The following is a 24,267-nucleotide window of genomic DNA, read 5'->3' as shown; positions in this document are numbered from 1 at the left end:
AAAAAGTTTTTTTCAATCTGCGGAACTCCCCAAAATGGCTTTTTTTCACAAAAACGAGCCTGTTTTTTTTAAAAAAAGGGCATTAATAGTTAGGAGGTTTGTAGAGTGTTGGGGGGGGGGCAAAAATGAGCAAAAACCACCCCATTTTTTGCAAAAACGGGCCCATTTTTGTCAAAAAGAGGGCATGCATAGCCTTTAGGAGGCTTATAGAGTGCTCTTGGTGGGTAGGAGGGCAAAATTGAGCAAAATTTTCCAATTTTTTGCTCATTTCTGCCCTCCTCAGCCCCCAGCAGCACTCTAAAAGCCTCCTAAAGGCTATGCACAGCCATTTTGGTGAAGGGGTCGGGGTTTCAGGAGGCAAAAAATGCTGTATTCAGTGTATAACACGCACACAGATTTTCACCCTCTTTTTTGAGGGAAAAAGGTACATCTTATACTCTGAAAAAATACAGTATCTATTTTGATTTTGACTACTTTTGTGAAGTCTCTTTAGTTCTATAAGGAGTCCTTTGAATTCATGGAAATGCCTGAGGAACTTTTTTGATACTGAAGTTAGAGTTCAAAAAGCTAGAGAGCAATTATAACTGCCTCACACTTTTCATGGTTAGCTCTTAGCAGTCTAGAATTAAACATATTTAACTTTCATACCATAGTTGAATTTAGAATTTTCAGTAAATGGACTTAGTAACAGAATGTGCTACATCAGTTTTCACAAATGAATAAAATATTAGGCTTAAATTTAACCAATTAGAACCCCATATTAAAATTAAAAGTGAGCAAAGGAATATTGGGAAAGAGGTGATAATATATTATACTCTATGAAAATGCTATATACGTGACTAATATAAACTATTATAAAAGAAGTTGATACTGACCTTTCTGTAACAACATTTGCTGCACATTGATCTCCAAGATTTTCAACAAAAGCGTATACCTCCTGAACGAGTCTTGAAATTAATTTACATTTAAAAATGAACACAAAAAAGGAAATTAAAATATTGTTAATTTAGTCATTTATTATTGATTATGCTATCAATCACCGTAAGTTCACGGCAAAAAAAATGCAACATGTTAGCATATTTTATTCCCGAGAATGGCAGGAGCCTGCTGAGTGTGTGACAGCATAAATATAAAGAGAAGTGAGAAACAAGCATGCATAGTGCCGTTTTTATTTTGCTCTGGTTTTTACCTTTGATCACGCCTGAAAATAGTTCCAAACAAACAAGCCTCAATAAGGAGTTCAATGTAGTTGCCAGCATTTGAAAAGGCATTTTCCACAGTAGTTATTTCACCAGGAGGAAACAGCCAAGATTGACAGCAATGGCTTAGTAGAACATTAAAGATTCCAGTCTTTGTAGATGAAAGTTCAATCATTTGAAATATAATCTGAGAGAAGGGGGGGAAACGTAATTGACTGTAAAACAAAATAAAACACATACATTGTATTTCATGTAGATATGAAATAATCAAACAGAAGGATTCCCCTTCCCTCTTGTAGTTATCCAGACCTCCTCTAAACTAGTTCCCTGGTGTTGGGTAACCTCAAGTGCAGCAGTTCCCAAACTTTGTGGCTAGGTGCCCCAGCAGGGGGTAGGGGAACAGGGCTGCATAAGCAGCAAGCAGAGCATATGTGCCTGTGTGCAACTCAACTTGTGCAAGTTGAGCTGCATGGGTGTGCACATGCGCCCGCTCTCTTCTTGCACAAATTGAGCTGTGAAGGCATGCATGTGAGCCAGCCCGCCACTCGCGCAGCCCAGTTGCGAATATGCCATGGCCTGGTAGTGGGCCGCAGCTGGAGGTTAGGGACCTCTGCTCTAGTGCACATCTGTAAAAGTTGAATTAAAATATGAAAGAGAAGTCCAATTATTTTAATGGAAATGTGCTTGGCTGACATTGAATGATTTCCAAAAAAAGCATTATTTTAGGACCTTCTTAAAATAAGTAAGTCTTCTTTTCATGGTTATATAATAACTGAGTTCTGTTACAGCAGATTAATTTAAGAAATTTTTTTTACTTGATACCATTTGTGTTATATTTTCTTCCTACATTCTTAATTCTTTGACAATTTCAATAAGTAAGAATTCTCACTTTCAAAAGAGGAAATATAAATATTCTCAGCATAAATCATTAACTCTAAACTTCATTCAAACTTGGATTAGTACTTTTTCACTAAAGAATATAAAACAAAAACTGAAGCAGCAATACACTTAGGAGTTATTTCAAAGTAAAGAATTGTATATGTACAAGTGTTTTCAACATTTTAAAAGGTTTCCTAAGATCAATTCATCCCAGACATATATCTTTAATATAAACCTGATGCAACTTTAAATGGAGATTTCAGAAAAGTATTATACTGGTTGCAGTGGTGGGTTGCAATATTTTTACTACTTGTTTGGGGGTGCATGCGCAGAAGCATCCAGGCGGGTGGAGTGAGCCTCCCACCACCACTACTACCAGTTCACCCAATCCGGGCCGAACCGGGAGCAACCCACCTGACTGGTTGAAGTAGGATACAGTTAGTCCTCACCTTACAACTGATTATTTAATGACAGTTCAAAGTTACAATGGCCTCAGACATCCCATAAAGCTCTTCCAGACACCATAAAACATCAAGCTGCCTCCACCTCCCCCACCCCTCCTTCGGTGCATTTTGGGTGCTTGGTCACTGACTTTCATTTACAAATAGTTGCCAAGCACCCCACAATCATGTGATACAATCTGCAATCTTCTCTGTTGTATTTCCCAGTAAATCAATTGAGAAGCCAGCAAGGAAGGTTGCAAGCAGAGAAGGATGGCGGGAAGGGGAAATTTTTCATTTTAAAGATTTCAGCTTGTTCTTGCAGCATCTCCCGTAAAGCTGAAATCTTAAGCAGGCAGCCTTTTGGCTCTATTTAATAACTCCGGAGATTGCTTATTGACTGCAACCAGGAATGCTGTGATTGCAGTCATTGAGTGACTGCATACGGGCATCTCACTTAACAACCAGAAACCAAGATTCCAGTCTCAATTGTGGCTATAAGTTAAGGACTACCTGTATCTAGACAACATGACTAGAATAAATTCATAACTTTTCTGTAATTGTAGCCTCACTGCAGAACTAATTTTTAATCAAGAAGCTTGATTCATCTGCCCAAAGTCAGTTTTCACCTTTTTATGTGCAGCATAAAAAACTAATAAATAATCAATTCATAGACACTTTATATATTCCAAATGAAGGCAAGTTCTCTATAAATTCTTGCAGTTTAGAATGAACAATTTTAGCTGTTTTCTACTGTTGGAATATCTGGATATTTTTAGTTTGGAAATTACGGTATATGATTAAATAAATTATATTATTACATTCAATGTCTGTGGGATGAGGGGATGAATATCTGTTGTTCAGTATCTTGGCTTGATATGAAACTAGTACCTATCATTTCCTGGTGAATCAGAAGCTTCCTGAGTTAAAGCCCAGGGAGAGAGAAGCAAAAAGATTCTTGCATGTTTCAGTTTTAGTCTCATCTGAATTCAGTAATTAAAAATATACAAGACTCAACAGCAGTTTTAAATATTTCACCTCTTTTATCTTTAGGTATCCTTCTCTCTTGAACTTGGCTGCGGTAACAAGAATCTCAGGATCAAACACAAGTTGAATAAAAGCTTTTAAATTAGGCCAAAATATCAGTTGTGTGTTGCTAAGAGAAAATATTATTTTCCATGACATTTCAAAAGCTTCTATGCATAGAGATTCAGAAGATTCCATAAGCTAAAGGCAAGCAGAAATCACATTTAGTTCAAGACAAGGCCAAATTTAAAATACATAATAAAATCATGCATTCTTTTGTAATAATTACCTTAGAAACAAATATTTTCATGCAGTGAAAAACTGGTAAAACATGATCAGAAGAAAGAATCATTATTGCTTCTAATGCAGACTGTAACATTCTTTTATAGTCCTGAACATCATAAAAATGTTGCTCTAAATGTTTGTCCTTGGAAAGATTTTGATAATTGTTAAGAACAAAATGAAGACAAACCCACTGATCATGTATGTAACGTGCTACAATTTTCCCCCATCCTTCATGGGATGCTGCTTCTTCAACTGAACTGTAAAAAAAATCAGATTACAATGTTGAGTAAATTTCAGTAATATATAAATTATTATATATTATTATATATAATAAGAAATATGAAAAATAAAAGAAACAGAAATGACTATTTCTGTATTAGCGCAACCTGATAAACATATATTTAGAAGAACATACATTTACATACGTTTTCTCAGGTTTTAATTAAGCCCTAAAAGGAATAATAGCTAGACACCAATTACTAGAAAGTCATAATAACATTTATAAAATATTTTGATTTTTAAGGTAGACATTAAAAGATAGACTATTACTAATATAATAGTAAAATATTTTAGTAGAAAAAAAATGTTGAGCAACATACGTTACCTATTTTGTTCCATGTTGTTAGGCTTCTTTAATACATGGTTAAGTTGGGTGCTGAAAATAGCCGTTTTAAGGGAATCAAGAGCTGGTAGAAACTGAAGTTGAAGGTCTGGCTTCTGATCCATAATTTCACAAACAACCCTTAATGCTGCCAAACTTACTACCTTCTGAATCTGTTTTTCAAGTTTTATGTCCTAGAAGGTGTAAATACAATGGTCTGGTTGTGTTGTAAAAATATGTCCTAATTTGAACATAGTAGTAAATGTACTAATTTGAACATGGGTAACATTTCCTTCTCTGATAAACAAAAAGTTAAACTTTTAGCTTTATTTAACCCTTTAAGATTAAGATAACTGGCAAGTAGGATAGAGGTAAGAACCTTATCAAGCTTCCTTCTTCACCAAACATATAGTTTTAACAATTATTATGACTAATTTAACTCATGCTGATTTGAACTCTAAATACAATTCCTGATCCATCCCATTTCTTCCAACAATTCAAGTTATCTACAATCAAGAAAAAAAAAGCAAGCCTGGAGACATTGTACAGTTTTAATACCAGAAAATCATGAAAACCATCCAGCTTTATTAGGCATCCCAATACCATCTTATTTCATAACATTGCCGTATTTTCTATTTTTTGTATTACCACAACACTGCAGTGTTAAAACTTTATTTATTCCTCTGCCAATTCAAAAGCATTTCCAATGCAGTAAGTGAAAACACAGGAGAATTGCTTAGTTTATGGTGCAGTATTATTTTTACTATTTTAATGCTGCTGACTCATTATTGATCTGCAATTGTTTAACGGAGTATTTAATTTAGTTTAACATTTTTATAAAGCTTCATTCTGAGAAAATACCTGTGCTTATTTTGACCACATATTCACCAAGTATACTAAATACAGCAACTAGCTGATTCTGACTGATGCTGTTATTCAAGAACAGCTGTTGCTGGGGTTTTCTAAGAGTTAATATACTGGCTCTGTGTGACTCCACCAGTGATGTCTGCAGGGGGAGGAGACATGGGGGGGGGGAGGGGGGAGCCTATTAAGTTGAAGCCCTATCCCCTTTTTATGTGTGGCAAACTTTTTTGGGTGGGATTCAAAAAAATTTACTATCGGTTCTATGGGCATCGCTTGGTGTGGCATGGCTTGGTGCGTGTGGCAGGGAAAGGATACTGTAAAATCTCCATCTTCCCTCCCTATTCCAGGGGAAGGTTACTGCACAATTCCCATTTCCTCCAGATCAGCTGGAACTCAGGAAGCAGAGAATAGATGGGGGCAGGGGCAGTCAGAGGTGTTATTCACCAGTTCTCCAAACTACTCAAAATTTCTGCTACTAGTTTTCTAGAACTGGTCAGAACCTGCTGAATACCACCTCTGATCTGCTCCAAGATCACCACAGATGGGGACTACAGCCAAGAAATTAAAAGACTTTGCTCCTGGGGAGGAAAGCTATGGCAAATCTAGACAGCATATAAAAAAGCAGAGACATCACCCTGAAACAAAAGTTCAAATAATCAAGGCTATGGTTTTCCCAGTTACAATGTATGGCTGTGAAAGTTGGACCATAAGAAAGGCTGAGAGCCAAAGAATTGAGGCCCTTGAACTATGGTGCTGGAGAACACTCCTGTGAGTCCCTTGGTCTCTAAGGCGATCAAACCAGTCAGTCCTAGAGGAGATCAACCCTGACTTGTCTTTAGAAGGCCAGATCCTGAAGATGAAACTCAAATACTTTAGCCACCTAATGAGAAGGAAGGACTCACTGGAGAAGAGCCTAATGCTGGGAACGATTGAGGGCAAAAGAAGAAAGGGACGACAGAGAATGAGGCGGCTGGATGGAGTCACTGAAGCAGTTGATGTGAGCTTAAATGGATTCCAGAGGATGGTAGAGGACAGAAAGGCCTGGAGGAACGTTGTCAATGGGTCAGACATGACTTCACAACTAACAAGAACATCTGACATTGGGGCAGATACTAAACCAATAAATAATGCAGATGTGGTAGCAGCTCCCCTAGCATCATCAGAGAAAATCCAATAGATGCAAGCTTTGATTCATTCTTAACTACAGGCCATTGTAAGCTCAACAATACCTCGTTATCATGTATCTCCTGCAGATTGTACAGAGAAGTATTTATTAAAGATGAGACAAATGTGCAGAGAAATTGTCTTTTTCTCCATTCACTGGCTGAATAGAAATTCATTAGTTCTGACAACACTTGCAGATATAAATTACAGTGTTCCAGATGTGACATCTAAAATGAAAAAAAATTAAGTTATCTTTGCAATAACAAAAAAGAAAACAAAAATCTGCACATTACTGTAAGACACAATATACTGACATAATTGTCTAAACAAATAATTTATGCATGCTGAACAAGATTTTTCTTTAAGCTCCCTAACAGATTGGCTGCTCAGTCTTGTAATATTGTAATGCCTTTCCATTTCCAAAACACATTGCCACTTTGTATAACAACTAGCACTTTTTGGCACAGAAAAGCCTCTCTGTATTTTGTTGCAATGAGACACAAACATATATGCACAAATGTGCAAGCAAGAAATATATTTGAGCAGTCTTTATATAACCAACAATTTCCTTATATTAACATCTGGACACATTATTCCATAACATTTCCACACAATAGCTAATCAGCCAGGGAAAATTACATAAATCAATATACATTAATTATTGTATTTGGATATGTAATATTTTTATAACTATTTTACAGATTAGAAAGATTTTAAAACTGCTACCTGCTATAAATGATTGGGGACTTTTTAAAAATTCCAAAGTTCATTTCAGTACACAACTTACTACAAGTGTTTGCCAGACTGGTTTCTACACTAAATACTTACATTATTTAGTTCATTTGCAGTAAGTCTTCTGAGGAGAAAATCCAAAATACTTTCAGTGGCAAGCATAATTGACTTCTGGAGAAATACTATTATTTCATCTATATAAAGAATCATTACATTAAAACATTTAGAATACATTTTTGCTTCTAAACCTATTTACAAATTGGATTTAGACCATTTTACCACTGAAACAGCTAAAACATACAATTAGGTAAGCAGAAACTAAAATGAAAGTTCTTTTTTCTTTTTGCTGACATTTTTATGATCAATAAAAACTAGAAAGTAGAATTCCTTTGTACTTCCCCTCTCTGAGCCTTCTAATCTGTCCTCCCTCTACAAAGAACAGATCTATGAATAATGCTTCTCCCCACTCCTTTTAGTAGTGGTACTAAAACTTTAGACCCGCAACTAGATATTTTTAAACTATTAAATAAAATATATTCTAAAGCATCTTTTTATTCTTATTTATTTCAACAGTTGTGATAATTCAGAGTGGCCAAAACAGTTTTATGGATTGCTTGTCTGGGAAGTGTGCTTAGACTCTTCCCTCTCATCCTTCTTTTGAAAAAGCATCTTTGGGACCTGGATGACTGAGAATCTCCATAGACATGACAAGATAGAATAGGATGGTAATGGCAAAACTCCAGAAGGATGAGAAGAAAGAGTGAGATGTACAAAGAATGAATGAATGAGTCTTTTAAAAAGCAGCAAAAAAAAGGGAAAGTAAAGAGAAAATTAGTCTGCCTTGATGGGTAAGAATAAGGAGTTATTTAGATAAGAGGCTGAACCTGAAAAAGATGAATAAATGAGGTTCAATAAATTAACTAGTACAGGGGTCATCAAACTTTCGGACCTCAGGCACCACTAAATTCATAATTTTAAATTCCGCGGACCACTAATATGATCTGCCTAATGACTGGCTGGGTGGGCATGGCTAGGTCGTCAAATGAGAGGGTGAACAGGTCCAACTCGATGTCACTCACATCAAGAAGCACCTCGCCAGCCTCTATTTGCTCCTCCCCTCCCAACCACTCCTCGCCTCCCTGCCTGGGCTCCTTAGGGCTCCAACAGGAAGCAGTTGTTGGAACTAAGAAGCCACCATGAGAAAGAGTTGGCAAAACAGCTGGATCAGTTCAAATTGGATCTGTCCGAGAAGCAGCAGCTCACTGAGAACTATGAACATAGGCTTTCCAAGCAGAGGAAAGTCTATCCTCTCTGCGGGAGTGCCAGATACCAGCGCCTGGAGGCTCAGCAGGCTGAGATGGTCAGCCAGTTCCAGGCCATGATGCAGTCCCACTGGAACAAGGCTCTCTGGCTCTTCACCATCAGCAGCACTTCCCTCCAGCCTTCGTCTAAAACCCCGCACCAGGAGGCTGAAGCAGACCCCAAATCGGAATTTCTTTCACCCCTCCGACCCACAGAAAAAGACCCCGAAGGTGGAGACTCTCTGCAGCAATACAAACATTTATTGCATGTATCGAGCCCAGGGAACATAGTTTGAGGACCCCTAATTTAGTGCAATATAAAAAATGCAAATATTTTTTTCTGTGGACCAACCAAATTTTCCCACGGACCATCAGTTGGTGACCCGCTGATCTAGCATTTTGGAATACCATAAATTTGGGTATCAACAATTTGCTTTTCTGGAGGAATAGAAAATTGTAGATTCAAAAAGTTTTGTATGTTAAGCCCCAGATCCCAATTCATGCCTTATGGTACTGGAATGTCTTTGAAATGGCTGGTCAAATCACTACAAAAGTGATTGTGTGATCTCATCCTTATTACAAACGGCAAACATTTGATGATAGAATCTAAGTTATTTGATCAAAATATTCAGTGTGCCTAACAATTCTAATAGGGTAAAGTAATTTTCATAAACTTTATTATGCTATTCTAATTAGAGGATCAAGAATAATAAAGTTAACATACTGAAGGTACCACTAACCAACTTCTGGTCTAGAAGTTTTGATTGAACAAGTCTGCATTATCTTCAATAGCAGTTGTAGGCTTTTATCAATTTTCAGTGATGAGATGTAGGGATTAGTGCCAAGTTTCAGCAACACATCCAGGAGAGGATTTAAGAGAGCCTTCAAGCCAATCCGTTCGGTGTTGTCACTAAACAAAATAAACAATAAAAAGGGAATCACAGTCTTATACTGACTTCTGGAAAGTAAAACATCTTTTTCTAAAACAGAAGGTGCCTCATAGTACTGAAGTCACACCTACATCTTCCAAACAGCAACAAGTAGGAAAAAATCACTGCAGCCTATATTTTATCATCTTGAGAGGTGTCAACACCAGAAGACACTAGTTTTGGCACATTTCAATTCTGAATCAGTGGAATCATTTGTAGAAAGAGAATGGAAAAAAGAGACAGACTGAATATTTAAATCAGACTATTATTTTAAGAATATGTTACTGTAGGAAATTAAAAACCCACCCTCTCCTAGAAAAATGAAATATCCTGGGAAATATTGAAAAGGCAGAATATTATATTTCACTGGATAAGAAATGGAGAAACATGTTTTTAGGCAGGAAGCAAACTCACTTTAACAGACTGTTTAACAGACATTAAAAAAGCTTGACCCAGTATATTCTACTATACAAAGATATCCCCCTTCGGCTCCAGGATGATGGGATTAAGGCATGATAATATTAGCCCTTTACCCATCTCACCACAGGGGATCTGGGAAAAAGCAATGCTCAACCAAACTTGGACTCAAAACACAGCCTAGAGAGTTACCCCTGCATGGCCCCATGGGAGTCAGACAACCAATCAGAATACATTTCTTACACAGGAACAGGAAACAGAGAGGTGGGGCCAAACAGAGAGTATAAAAAACCCAGGAACTTTCAGCAATCCCTTCTTTTTCTTTTTCACTCAACATTTTGAAGCATGTGATCACCTTTTTCCCCAGGACTTCAAACCATGTGGTCCTGTCCACCATTAAACCATCTTTCCAAGCAGCCTCCCTGTTTCTAGTGTCTTTTTCCCCACTTGGAACTGAACGCAGAAGGACATTTCTTCCAACATTACAATCAATTATCAGAAGGAGAGGACAAATCCTTACACATTTCCAAAGAAAACGAATATATTAATAAGTCAGAAAGCCTCCCTGAGTTCTGATGAGATCGGTCCTTGTTAACCTATTTTGCATCTAATGGAATAATATTACGCTTACTTATATGTGTGTCTTATCTCTTCCACATCTGCAGCTAGAAGAATCATTGTAGCCACTCGTTTAGCATCAAACCAGTCTGGAAGACAATCTTCTGCTGTTGGGGGGGGGGGAAACTTTCAAATATGAAAAGATAGACAGGCATGCAGGTACAAGTATATTTTAAAGTTTACAATTTCACAACAAAAATTATCAGTCTGGCTCAAAATAAAAGCTGTTGTATGTAGAACTTAAAATACTTTTTTTTTTAATTACATGCAGTGATATTGGGAAGCTGCAAGAAATTTTAATTTTGGTTTTGCAAACATAAAATTTAATATTCAATTTCATGATTTTTTTTCAAGATGAGCAACTGACCACGGCTCCCCAATGAGAAATTAGTTCCACTTTCTAATTACTTATTAAGCAAGTAGTGGTAAATATATAAACTTCTTTTCCTCTTATATAAAATTACCTTTCTTGAAAATTTGTAATAAGCCCAATGGTGAATGTTTTCTACATTAGAAATCAACTATTTTATAAAGGTGCTCCTACTTTAATATTATTATTATTACACGATACTTACAATTGGTAAGAGGTGTTTTAAGATAGTCCTCCACCAGAAGCTGCACATAAACACTTAATGCTGTTTTAGCTTGTGGGACTTCGCAGTTTAAAGTCTTTTGAAAGTACTTGTCATTTACGTGCAACCAATCACAAAGCTGAGCAAAACAAAAATTAAACACCATTTTTATTTCTTGTATTATTTTTCTATAAACCAGTAAATGCAACTATACAGTAGTACCTTGTTTTCCTGAAAATAAGACCTCCCCCGGATAATAAGCCGAAACAGGCTTTTGAGCACATATGCTAATAAGCCCTCCCCCAAAACTAAGCCCTCCCCGAAAATATTGCAATACAGCAGCAGTCTTGAGCTGACTATGCTCACTGCCTCCTGCACCTCAAAAATAATAAGACCTCCCCGAAAATAAGGCCAAGTGCTTATTTCGGGAGTCAAAAGAAAATAAGACCCTGCCTTATTTTCGGGGGAACATGGTATGTTAACCTCAGTGGAAGAGTAGAATAATATTAAATCATAGACAAAACAGCACAGGCAGGAATGCTGATTCAATCTGAATTCAACTACTGTAAGTTTGCAATTTCGCATTATAAACCTAGCATCATGGGTACATTTCCCAGACAAATAGGCATAAGAACACAGGGGTTCATATGACTTTCTGATCGGAGTGCTGATATCATATAATCCTTCATCATGAGATTAGCAATCAGCAAATGAAATAATTATTGCTCAGTTACATAATTGATTTCATTTTTCTCACCATTCTCCACAAAGCAGTTCTTCTTCCTAGTGACTCTTCTGGTTTCAGATATGTAATAAAGTTTGAAATATCTGAGAGTGATACTTTTTCCTAAAAATGTAATCAGAATTTATTACAATACTGGAAAGTAAATATTGGGTTAAATATTACTTTAACAGATAGAATATTTTCATATTGCACATCTTTTTTTTAACTATGTGGCATTGCTTCCCCCCCCCATTTTTCGCAAGAAATACTAATTCTAACCATGTTTGATAACACAATGTTTTACCAAAGCATTATTTAGTAATGAGCTTGTAATCAATTAAATTAATCTTATGTTTTTTTAAAGACAATCCAACTTAAAATTTATAAATAATTTTTGTGGCATCTTATAAAGAAGAGATTGTACATTTTAGTACAACATTTTGCTCCAAAACTCAATATAAAATTATCGTATTATCATAATATCATATCATTCTTTTTAAATTAATAAAAATGTTTATTAAGTGCCTGCTGTTACAAAAACCAACTTGAACACATTTTGTCGCTCTTAAAAAGTTCTGTCTTTTTGTTGCTGAAGAAAAGTGTTTTGCTTCACTTGTCCATTTTCTATTTCTTTTATTTATATGAAATGAAGTGTAACCAAATAATGTATTAGAATATTAGAACTATATTCGATGCACGCATTTCAGACAAAATTGTTCAAGAATCAACTTAATCACCACAACCACTTTCAAAGAGGAAATACACAAAAGCGTTATAACAATCCTGATACATTTATGGTGTACATAAATTTGGCTTGATAAGGCCAGCACAATTCCTGACATACTTTATAACAGGAGGAACAAATTGAAGTGCACCGTTTTTTGGTAACTTGCAGTACCATACCTTAGACCAGCGGTCCCCAACCTTTGCAGCTTGGTGGCCTGGCTGGGGGGAGAGGGGGAGGGGAGAACCAAGACACGCGAGCAGCAGGTGCATGTGCGTGCTCAGCTCAACTTGTGTGAGCAGCCCGCCGGTGTGCATGTGGATGTACACAACTCAACTTGGGGAAGTTGAACTGCGAGCATGTGTACACATGCACTGGTCCACTGCTTGTACACGTTTAGCCGTACACACATGTATGCACTGGCCCACTACTCGCACAGCCCAGTTCCAAATAGGCTACAACCCGGTACTGGGCCATGGCCCGGGGATTGGGGACCCCTGCCTTAGACATAATAATGTAGTCATGCAGTTGTGGATTTTAATGCAAGATAAATACACATATGAAAGCTGACTTGTCTGTTTTAAAAAAAAAAAAAGATGGCTGGGAAGATCATTTAAATAGGAGAAATATTTCAGTTTGGGTTTTCAACAAGAAATCAAACAAGTTGGGAGTCTTGCATTTTTAAAGGAAAAAGTTTTATCCATGAAAGCACTAGAAAACAATTAAGTGTATGTGACACATTGCTTTTCTTAAAATAGCCCCCCCCCCCCAAAAAAATCCCTATCAGGATTGGAATACTTATTACAAAAAATGATGATTGTTATTCCATATAGCCAACATTTAATATTGTTTAAAAACCCTTCTTATGCATATTACAATGTGACATGCTTTTGCCTGTTTTTGCTTTATTGGTTCCTTCAGTACATTAAAGCAAACATTTGTTTAAAATATAATACTTACTGTATCTATTGAATGTATAGCTGCTTTAAGAAGAAAGCACTGAGCAGCTCCTCGTAGAAGAATCTGATGTGTGATCATACTACACTGCAGAACGTTTCTGCAAATGGATCAAATACATGTTTTCAAAAGTCAAACAATGAACTGAGGATACAGAAAATTCACAGAAACAAAATTCAGAACATCACCTTAATGCAAGGAGCCCTTTGCTATCCAGTGCTCTACACTGTGGTATATGTGCCAATGCCATGGAGAGAAACAAAACAGGAATAGCGCACCAGTGCCTGTTGCTCATCTTCTGAATAAAATTTAACAAAAAGCTCCCTTTAAAGAGAAAGAAAATAGCATTGTTATCTTATTGAAGATAAGAGTGTTGTCTAGTTTTGGTTTCATAAGAAGCCACGTAAGGACTTTTTGCTTGAGATCAAAAGAAATACTACATTAATGTTGGTATTTGACAATTATAATTGTCTATGATTATAGAAGTACAATGTAATAATTTCAGATCAAAAGGTTAATGTACTTTTTCTTTGTAACTGTATTAAATAAAGTAGGAAGCTATTTTTTTATTTTTTTCCCTTTATGCTTTGCAATATGTCCCTTCCCATTTTCCTCTCCAATTTATATATGTAATGAAGTATAATAAAAATAAAGCTAATTTCAATAGTAAATAAGAATAAATATATTTTCTCAATCACATTTTAGATTATAATCCTCAGATCTATAGAATCTCTTCTAATCCTAACCCAAGAGACAGATCTTTTTGACCTTAGGTATAAATATACAGGATAACTGAGAAAGAGACGGTTGTAAAATAAGAGTGTTTAATATCACTTGTGAACTTTTAGTATCATCCCAAGTTTCTGAGCCCCATTACTATGGAAAGAAGAAACAGTTTAACACAGTAACCACATTCATGAAATTCAGCAAGTGATTTGGGGTTAATTTTTCTCTTTCAAAAGGTCATGCATCTCTAATGCCATTTTTGGTACATGCCAATAAAATCTTCTGCATTATGGGTCTGTGCCTGCCCCAGATACCTAGTGATATCGCTAGACAAACTGTGCACAAATACCAATCCCCATGTCATCATCATCATCATCACCACCATCAAACTCGTATCTGCCTTTGTAACAAAAATAAAAATAAAATCAGCTAGTAATAATAAGCGATCCTGAAGCAGAGAACTGACATTTATGTTACTCCAAAATAATGCCATTAACTACACATACTTTTTTCACTTTCTGGAAGGCTTGTGAAGAAAATCGCCATGAAATTCTGTAGAATTATTCCTAATGGTGGACAAGTGCCCATAATCTGACCTGATACCCTGTTAAGTTAAACCAAAGCGATAATTGAAAAAAATTCAGTGCCAAGTCTACAAATTAATTTTATTACAACATTTTATTGTGTTATCTAATACATTCGCAATGATCAAAACCTTAAACAGAGATACATTTCATGCTGATAAATAGCTAAAATATTAGAATAGTTCTCACAGTTTTCATTTGGTCTTATTGTGAGATAAGAGAGTATAAAGCTGCTTGCCGTGCATCTTGATTTCCCTAGTAGATTCTCAAACTTTAAAAAAAGAGACTCATCTCCCTTGCCAGAATGGGGCAAACTGTAATCCAGAGAATTCTGCAGGACAAGAGTTTCTCAAAATTAGACATTTTGCCTGGGCAGAATTCCCATTCATTAAAACTGCCTATGGAAAAGTTCCTCTTCTTTGTCTCATATCACATCTAACTAAATCAGGAAGATCCCCCATCCATAAGAGAGGATGTATAGGAGGCTATTGAGGTAAGAACAGGCAATAACACCGGTTTTCACAACCTCTTTGTATCCAATGATACTTGGATACCTCTTTTGACTGGGGAAAAAAACAATTTAAATCAGCTAACATTCCAAAAGCAAGCTATCCTCAAAGAACAGACAACCATTTTCTCAATAAACAAACTCACTTCCTGATTAACTTGTGTCGACATCCTTGGACCCCTTCCGATTATTAAATACATTGAGAAGGAAAGTACATGAAAACTGAAGTCTTTGTCTTAAAATGAGGATAGCTTTGTTTTAAAAAGAAGGCCCTCAAAGTGTGTGTGTGTATAAGAGAGAGGGAGGGAGAGAGAGAGACAGAGACAGAGACAGAGAGAACAGAAATCCAGCCCCCTTCAACCTGCATGATATAAGTCTAACCATTTTACATCAATTGCATCCACTATGGGCCTTGACCTCTCAGAAAAGATAAATGTGGCTCCTTCTGAACTATAAAATGAATTAACTAGCAATAGTGGCATCCAAGAGAGCTATTTTCTGGTGTTTATTTTACATCTTTTCTCACTGTGTTAAATGTAGGTGCATCAAATATTAACGAGGGACTTATTTTTTTCTCCTCCCTATTCTTCCTTATTCTGACTATAGTTCAACTGCTATTAAAGATATATACAAATATGCAGTTGTTCCCCAAAGTGCAATAAAGGCTGAAACCAAAAAAACCTTATCTTTTAACATCTACAAAAATTCTTTCTGTGTTTTTCATTAAACAATGTATTTACCTGCTATACAGAGAACTTTCTGAGAGAGCATCCATTAAAGGGCCAATAATGAACTAAACAAAAGAAATTAGATTTTCATTAAAAGAAATAAAAGACATTAATTGCAGTTTATTTGTTCTGCAGTAAATATATTTTTAGATATAAGCATAATACAGTTAACCAGGGAACAATTACTGTATTTTTCACATTATAAGACACACCAGACCATAAGACACACATTAGCTTTAGAGGGGGTGGGGTGGAATCTGCCTCTGCTTCCCAGCATCCATCCAGTATTCATCTGGCTAGTGTCCTTGCAGCAAACAGCAAACAGCCTGGTCAGCTTCAGCATGTTATCACAGCCCAAGCATGTGGCTTGTCAGGGCTCCACTCCGTTGCACCTACCACTGAGCTGAGTTGCTGTTGCTGCAAGGGAACGCTGGAGCCTCCACTGCTGAACTGAGCAGCTGTTCTAGGTAGTGGAGATCGTTGCTGCCGCCACCTATTACCCACTGCTACTGGGCCATTTACTCCACTGATTGCTGCCGTCACCATACAGAACAGCTGATCGGCGGTATTCCAGGAAGCCAATCCAACCACCAATCAGCTGCTCAGCAGCAAAGGCGCCAACGTTCCCTGGGGCTGGAAAACGACAGCAGCAGTGACAAGTGACACCAACCCCCCTGCAATATTCGCTCTATAAGACGCACAGGCATTTCCACCCACTTTTTTGGGGAGTGTGCATCTTATAGTGTGAAAAATACGGTAAAGTCTTCAGGTAAGTTTATACAAGAACACTAGCTTCAACTTCTGAAAAATAAGTAAAGGAATTATGAATTATATAAAAAGACTTAAAACGTTTTGCTCAAGGAGATAATGGCAACAGACAGCTAGGCCTTCTTTAGAGCAGTAGTCCCCAATCTTCCTGGCTGTGTGGACCAGTAACGGTGGCAGAGGAGGGGGAGAGAGGGACGGGTTCTGCATGAGTGGTAGGCGAGAATGAGCAGTTTCATTTGTGCAAACAGTGAACACGCAGGCGTACCCTTCTCACACAAATGAAGCATCACGTACACATACTTGCCCACTGCTCGTGAAGTAGAGCTGCATGCGGGCACTCACCCGTCGCTTGTATGCCCTGTTCCAAACAGTCTATGCCACACTACTGGGCTGCAGCTCGGAGGTTAGCGAGCTCTGATTTAGAAGATTAATAAGAAGTATCTTATATGGATAGGCAGTAAACCTTACCTCTGAAAATCCTTGTGATGAGGGAAGACATTTTCTTTGCCAGATTTCAAGAAAGTGAATGACACTTTCCTTTGCCAATGTCTTATTTTCACTCTCAAACATTCTTTTGTAAATGCACATATGCCATGAAGGATGGAACATCCAACAACCTGTTATTAAAAAACAAATATGTACACTTTGAATAAGCTATTTCACTTGATTGCATGTCTGTACAAATAATTTAATTTGTAAGAGCTGATTATTTTATATAGTTTTAGAAATTATAAGAAACATTACAATGAAAACAATCTACAAAGAAAAACTATGTTAAAAATGAGGATCGCTTGAAAAGGATCTCTTCTCTCATCTTTAATACTGTAGTGGTTTACAAAAGACTAGCAGTTACTTAGATAGTCAGAACTTAAACTATTCAAAACTTTAAAGATAAAAAAATGAATGCCTTTAACTGGGTCTAGAAACAAATGGAGATGTTAATATCTATCAATGTAATGTAGCAGTTATTACTAAGTAAAACTTCTGGATGCAATATAATTGAATGTAGAGTTCAAAAGTCACCCTAGAGGAGATAGGTTAGAGCTCCACTTCCCTATCTAACAGTCCTTTTCCTAGGGTAGCTGAGGAAATCTTGGGGCTGGCATTGGACAACCTAAACATTTTTATTCTACAGAATTTCACTAAAGAAACAAAAGTGACATAACATCATCTGATCATCTAATCATTACTCTATCTGTACAGGAGTACTGAGGACTGCCTGACTGTCTGTCAACCTCACCTCAATGATGATTGGCAGATATCACAAGTTGTGTTAAATGATTAGTTGCAAAATGGTCAAAGATTGCTTAGTTGAAAGTTGGCTTCAGATGTGCAGCAAGGCTCATTCTTAAACTAATATTCTGTTTGGGTACAGCTGGTACCATAATGGTGAAACAGTGGCCTCCAATATCAACATAAGAAGAGAGAATGGGTTAGGGCAGGGGTGTCAAACTCAATATCTGTGGGCCGGATCCAACCTGATGCAGCCCTCAATGAAATTGAGTTTGACACCCCAGGGTTAGGGTTAGCAGACAAGATGAAAGTACTGATATGGTCCAAGATCTATTTGCGTTCAGACTAGATCAATTGGCAAAAATACTAAGTTAGGAAACAGAATATCCAAGCAGCAAATCTCTGAGCAGCCCTTGAGACTATTCCTGCCCCAAAACTCTAATGTGTCTAAACACACTGGTTTGTTTTAAACCAATGCTAAATCCTATCCTTAAGTTTCTTTAAGGAGGTGCTCATGAGCTCACTATTTTGCAGAATGGACAAACAAAAGAAAAAAAAAAAGCATGGGCCTTCTTTTTCCACCCCAAAACTTAGCATGGTTGAGAGCCAGATCACTTAATTGTGAACCAAATGTTTTGTATATTCCATAAATACACAGAAAGATTGCCTTATCGATAGAATGATGGGATATATATCAAATTAATTAAAATGATGATTTTATATTTCAACCAACAATGTAATCTGCGACAGAAGAACACCAAGATGAACTAACGTCAAGACTGAATGAATTCTTAAAAGGGCTTGCATTTTTATATGTTTGTTATCAACTACAAAGGCTAACAATATTTCTAAAGAATAATCAAGCACGAGTAAATTTTGCAAAACTGAAAATAAATTCAAAACCTTACTTGCTGATATTGAACATTAACAGGACTTATCTTACCCAAAAAATCTTACCTTTTTCTTCTGATATTGCAAGTTCATACAAGCTATTCAACTTTGGTAAAACTGGCTTTATTACATGTATCTGAAATTGGAAAACAGAAATTACTATATTAACATGCTTTATAAATAGCTAGATATCAATCTTTTAAGACCTACATAACATAACATTAAGTGATGGGGACAATGAAAATCTTAGCATAAATATTCTAAGTAATTCACACATAGGATTTCCTTTATGTACTTTACATTTTAAGTCATCCTGCTTTTAAGTCCTTTCAACAAATTATAAGAAAAAATATAATTACTAAGTTTGAATCATTCCTTGTATTTTCAAATTCTATTCATGTTTTCTTAAGCTAAACCAATAACTTCTATAAATGTTAATGTATCCATTTACCAATAACATAGTTCTGACATCTCAATTCCTGTCTTCATCTACTTTTCGTATCTTACAACTATATCAAACCCTCACATAATTTAGTATAAATTTAGTAAATACTGTAAATAAATTTTGTTTATAACTAAACCAATCCTTTTTAATAACTATATTTACCTGATTTCCTTCCAAAGTCTCCATTATTAAAATATAATTTTCCCAAAACTGAGTAAATTGATCTTTTTTTTCAGCACACCACCAAAACAAATAAGATCCTATAAGATAAGTAAATAAGATGTTTTAGTCTTTAAGCAAAGGTATAGAAATAATCTTATGCCTAAATTAATGTCAATAATACAAAATAATAATGCACCTCGGATCCCTTCAAATAATCCTAGAAAACGTCTCTCAATACAAGTTGTCCAAGAGGGGAACTAGAAATAATGTAGTAAGAGCATAATTATTTCTCTTTGGAATTCTAAATGATTTATCATAAACTGATAAATTTTATAAATATAAAAAGACAAATTCCTTGTGTGTCCAATCACACTTGGCCAATAAAGAATTATATATGTCGAAAGAACTCCATTCAATTTCTCTCTCCCTCTCCTAATAAGCCCCATACTGGTACTGCATTGATTATATGCCATCAATTTGTTGTCAACTCTTACAAACAGATTTTATCCAGAACAATCTGTTCCCAGCATGGCCCTTTAGGTTTCCCAATGGTATACCCATTGCCACTGCAATACAGTCCATCCTCCCCCCCCCATGCCCCTTTGCTAGTATTATAGACTTCTCAAGCACTATTACTATCTCAATCCAGTAAAATAGCTACACATTATGTAGATTGGAGGCTTTCTTGCACCTCATTTGTTATTCCTTTTTTATCAGCATCCATCACATAGACTACTCTTACATATTTCTCAACTAGATTGCATCCCACAGGAACAAGTATGAAGCAGGTTCTCCTAGATCAATGTATAAAGTTTGACAGGACATGGAATGGCTGTGACAATGAAAAGATGTACTACTATAATTTTCTTTTGTTCTTAACCAATTTTTGGCTTACCTCATTCTATTTGAAGCTTAGGCCAGCATTTCCATTCATTGTTTTTAATGCAAACCCAAGTTCATTCTTAATGAAGTATTAACTTCACTAGCAATTGAATGAACAATGAACCAATACTGTAGTCCTCACTCTCCTTACAGAGCTATCCATCTTCTTTTGTCACGGGAACCTTTAAAAAAGCTATTAATCTATTTCTGCACATTGTCTTGTGACATGATCTCTGACAGGAAAGAATAATTGTTCTCTTAAAAATCTATATTATATACTCTTAGTTCTACTTTTTGCCCTTATCTGAGAAAATTTAGAAAATCCATAGAGGCATATTACCAGTGTTTTTTCATCTACATTTACCTATATCCTCCATCTTTGACTGAATCCATTCTATTAACTTACCAGCTATTGATTTTATTATCCAAAGCAATATTTGATTAAAAAAATAGTTCCAGCAATTTGGATCTCCTTATTCAGGATTTTACGGATCTCAACTAATATCCCACCAAAGACTTTTTTTCCAGACTATGTAAGGAGTTTCAAATACTATCCTTTTCACACAGGGAAGACATTTTGATTGCTATCTTCTGCATTGTTTCCAGAATGATTATACTTTTTTCCCAAATGTGAACAGAACTGTATATTTTCCAGATACATATATGCCAAGGATCTGTATAAGGCCATTACAATTTTGGGTCATATAATCTTTTCAGCTACTTTCCTAATGATCCCGACCATAGCTATTTGCCCGATTGTAATATTATCCAAATTTAGCAAAATGGACCAAGATGCTTATGGAACTCATTACAGAGTAGAATGACTGTGGAGAAATGGTTTGATCATAATTTATTTCTCATTTATGGTCACCTAATGTTAAGTACCTTCTGACACCTGCCAGATTTAAATATCAGGGTACTCCAGATTTAAAGAAATTTATTATACCATTCCAAAATCTGTCCAGCTGGCCTTGGGCTGGAAAACCAGCACAAGGATGCCTTTTCTCACAATCACTTCACATATTAAATGCTTGTAAGAGAGGGCCCTGGGTTTAGCATATGCCATTCAGAGCCGATAGATACCATTGCCATCGTCCAGGCTACACTTGCACTCCAGGGCCACTTTATCAGATACATCGACGGCTTTCTTCAACAAATACCGGGCTCGTTTCCGGCACAGAGCGTCGCTCTCGGATAGTCCCTTTTGCACCACTTCCCAAAACTTGCAAGAAAGCCTCGCATCCAGCAGCGAAGCTGCCTCGCCATCGGTGACACCGTCCAGTCGGGGAAACAGGACGTCGGCGAGGGCGCTAAGGACGAGCAGAGTCCGGTTCACCCGCGGGGCATCAGCGAGGGGCGACAGCACTAGGCCTTCCCAAATGAGACTCAGGGCGGCGCCGTTTCTTCCTAACGCCGGCAACAGCCTGCCGCCCACCAGCAACGCTTTCTCTTCCTCCCGTTCTTCTCCCTCCCCACGCAGCAGCTTCAGGGCGGCCGCCACGGTTCGTCTGAGCAGCGCTGGATCCTCCAGCCAAGGCGCCGCCGCGCACAGGACCTCGATGCTGCCTTCCATTTGCAAAGCCTGAATCCCGGCGCAGGTTTCCAGCACTTCGCCGGCCAACCGTTCAGCCAGACGGGGTCCGCAGACCAAAATGCAGGAGCGCAACACTCCGCCGGTGGCTGTCACGAATCGTCGCCACCCCTCCGGGCTTTCGCCCGCCGGTACGCCGCTCCCGCTGAGAAGCGCCGGGAGGCAGCGGTGCAGCGCCAGCTCCCGGGCCGCCCGTTGCGCCTCTTCGCCCCGGTTGCCCGCCCCAACACGTGTCGCCCGTTCCAAAAGGAAACGCAATGCTTCCGCTCGCTCGAGGGTGAGCGCACCCTTTTCGCCGCAGACCGACCGCAGACACGCACCCCAGTCGGGGCACTGGGAGAGCAGTGTGTCGGCCAGCACCGCATCCATGGCGAAGGGGAACCACGCGGCCTTGCAGTCAATTAGCGCGCGGCCTGCTCTGCCCGATACTTTTCCCCAGCAGCCTTTGCGCTGAAGGTGGCTATAGAGGAGGACTAGCCTGGTGATAGGTCTAGCTGCGCTTGCTAGGTTTGTTTTGGGGAGGCTTTTGCAATTCGCTGTACTAGACTGCTGTGAGGCAGGAATTCAGCTGGCGAAGCCATTCCCCTTCTTGTATTACACAGTATCGCTAATTTATATAATGCATGAGGTACGTCTACCATTTTTAGGCAAAATAGGACTAGGTAAAGGATTTGGGTTAGGAAAGGTGAAGCCCGGTACCTTAAGCCGAGGAAAGGGAACCCTTTAGACAAGGTAAGGATTTAGCCGGCAAAAAGTATTAATTGCATAGAACTTGCCAGATTCGAATATTCAATCTTTGTTGCGCACTTAACCCTTGTTTATAAATGCTGATAAACAGATTCCAAGATTACGATTGCATTATAATGTGAAGCGAAGTTCTTAATTTATATTATCAACCTGCTTAGGATACCTTATAATGAGGGTTGCTTGCAGTGGGAGTTGCCTTGGTCCTGTCTTAATTCCTGTGCAGCCCTAGGGCGAATCCGAATATCCCATACATTTTATACATTGATGATACTAAATTTATGTGCGCCTTTGCTGTGAGGATGGTACAACCTTGTGGTAAAAGCAAAATGTATGCAAACTAAGATCTTGTGGGTTCATATAAGAATAGGTTTCTATAAAAATGGCTATCTCCATTCTTTAGATGGAGCTCAAGAACTCAAACCATGTTTTTACACAAATATATAGCTATATTTGCAATTTAAGAGAAAGATTGTTGAGTTGACTTAATTTCTTTACAGTATTCTGGGGAACCCAGGTTGCTTTTAACTGTATACATGTTACTTTATTTTTCTTCTGTAATTGATCTATTTGATATGAAGTGAGCATTCAAGCATTTCAAACATCGTTTTAGAGAAATAAAATATATATTTTCTTCTATTTATCCATATTGTGATATTTTGACAAAACTTTATTTTTGATATAACAAAACTATGTTTTGATATAAAATGACCTGCTAAGAAAATCAAATAGACAAAATCCATATGTGGTTTTTAAGCTTCATTTTATATAATGGCATAATTGGTAAAAAATAGTTGTGTTTTTATCACACAAGCAAAATGTTTTAGGAGGATATCTTCAGCCATTAGATAGGTTTCTAATTTGTTGGCTCAATCTAATACATTAGAGGTAGACATTTTGCTTGATTGGACAAAATATAGTCAAGCTGTAGCCCAAAATGCTGGCTTTTCCTCTCATATTTTGCAAAACTGAGGCTATCCAGAAAAAAAAGGAAAAAGTTGCGGAAGAGCTGTCCTACAATCAAGCTGAACATTGTCTTTAGAATCAATCTTCAAGCATTCTCTTTATAGAATAATCAGGAATCTGGTGGCACATCTTCTAACATTATTATTAAAAAGCATACATTTTTGTGAGCTGCAGATCATTGCAACAGATGTATAGACGGGCTAGAACAGGGATCCCCAACCCCCACCAACCCATCTACCCGGCCAATGGACCGGCACATGGCATGCCAGAAACCATGCAAACAAGTGAAGCCCCATCCGTGGGATGTAGGCAGCATATGAAACTATGCCCCTTCCGGTCCATGGAAAAAAACCTCCCTCCACAGAACCGGTTCCTGGTGCCCAAAAGGTTGGGGGCCACTCAGCTAGAAGATTTATACAGGATTTAAATTGATGAAAGGCCAGGGAAGGAAACTCACATAAAGGCTTTAGGCAATTTCAGAAGGTCTCAACAAAAAATGGGTTTTTAACATATTACAATTGTTTTGATAAGTATTTGTAATCTATCTAACATGCAGTCTGCATAATCAAGCTTTTTTCTACATTTTTCCCCTTCATAACTTTAATTG

General features: G+C 37.4%; 1 protein-coding gene across 1 annotated transcript in view; it reads right to left on the bottom strand.

Annotated features, from left to right (window-relative positions):
* Nucleotides 1-22,361, bottom strand: part of TARBP1 (tRNA guanosine 2 -O-methyltransferase TARBP1) — a 32,883-nt gene extending 10,522 nt beyond the window's left edge. The window contains exons 1-19 of the mRNA XM_014059369.2: nt 21,443-22,361; nt 19,478-19,575; nt 18,937-19,006; nt 17,215-17,363; nt 15,991-16,043; nt 14,665-14,762; nt 13,621-13,756; nt 13,436-13,532; nt 11,785-11,874; nt 11,031-11,166; nt 10,469-10,562; nt 9,232-9,401; nt 7,287-7,384; nt 6,524-6,685; nt 4,434-4,624; nt 3,834-4,086; nt 3,557-3,745; nt 1,190-1,386; nt 876-947 (exon numbers count right to left, since the gene is read on the bottom strand). Of these exons, the coding sequence (XP_013914844.2) occupies nt 876-947; nt 1,190-1,386; nt 3,557-3,745; nt 3,834-4,086; nt 4,434-4,624; nt 6,524-6,685; nt 7,287-7,384; nt 9,232-9,401; nt 10,469-10,562; nt 11,031-11,166; nt 11,785-11,874; nt 13,436-13,532; nt 13,621-13,756; nt 14,665-14,762; nt 15,991-16,043; nt 17,215-17,363; nt 18,937-19,006; nt 19,478-19,575; nt 21,443-22,319 (3,230 nt within the window). The 5' untranslated portion in view covers nt 22,320-22,361. The remainder of the gene's footprint in view (nt 1-875; nt 948-1,189; nt 1,387-3,556; nt 3,746-3,833; nt 4,087-4,433; nt 4,625-6,523; nt 6,686-7,286; nt 7,385-9,231; nt 9,402-10,468; nt 10,563-11,030; nt 11,167-11,784; nt 11,875-13,435; nt 13,533-13,620; nt 13,757-14,664; nt 14,763-15,990; nt 16,044-17,214; nt 17,364-18,936; nt 19,007-19,477; nt 19,576-21,442) is intronic.
* Nucleotides 22,362-24,267: the final 1,906 nt, after the last annotated feature.

Source organism: Thamnophis sirtalis, unplaced genomic scaffold (genome assembly GCF_051295495.1).
Source record: "Thamnophis sirtalis isolate CommonGarterSnake01/CBP01778 unplaced genomic scaffold, rThaSir2_p1.2 scaffold_6, whole genome shotgun sequence".
NCBI classification, from domain to species: domain Eukaryota; kingdom Metazoa; phylum Chordata; class Lepidosauria; order Squamata; family Natricidae; genus Thamnophis; species Thamnophis sirtalis.
Note: the sequence above shows the minus strand (reverse complement) of the source record. Positions and strands in the feature narration are given on the sequence as shown.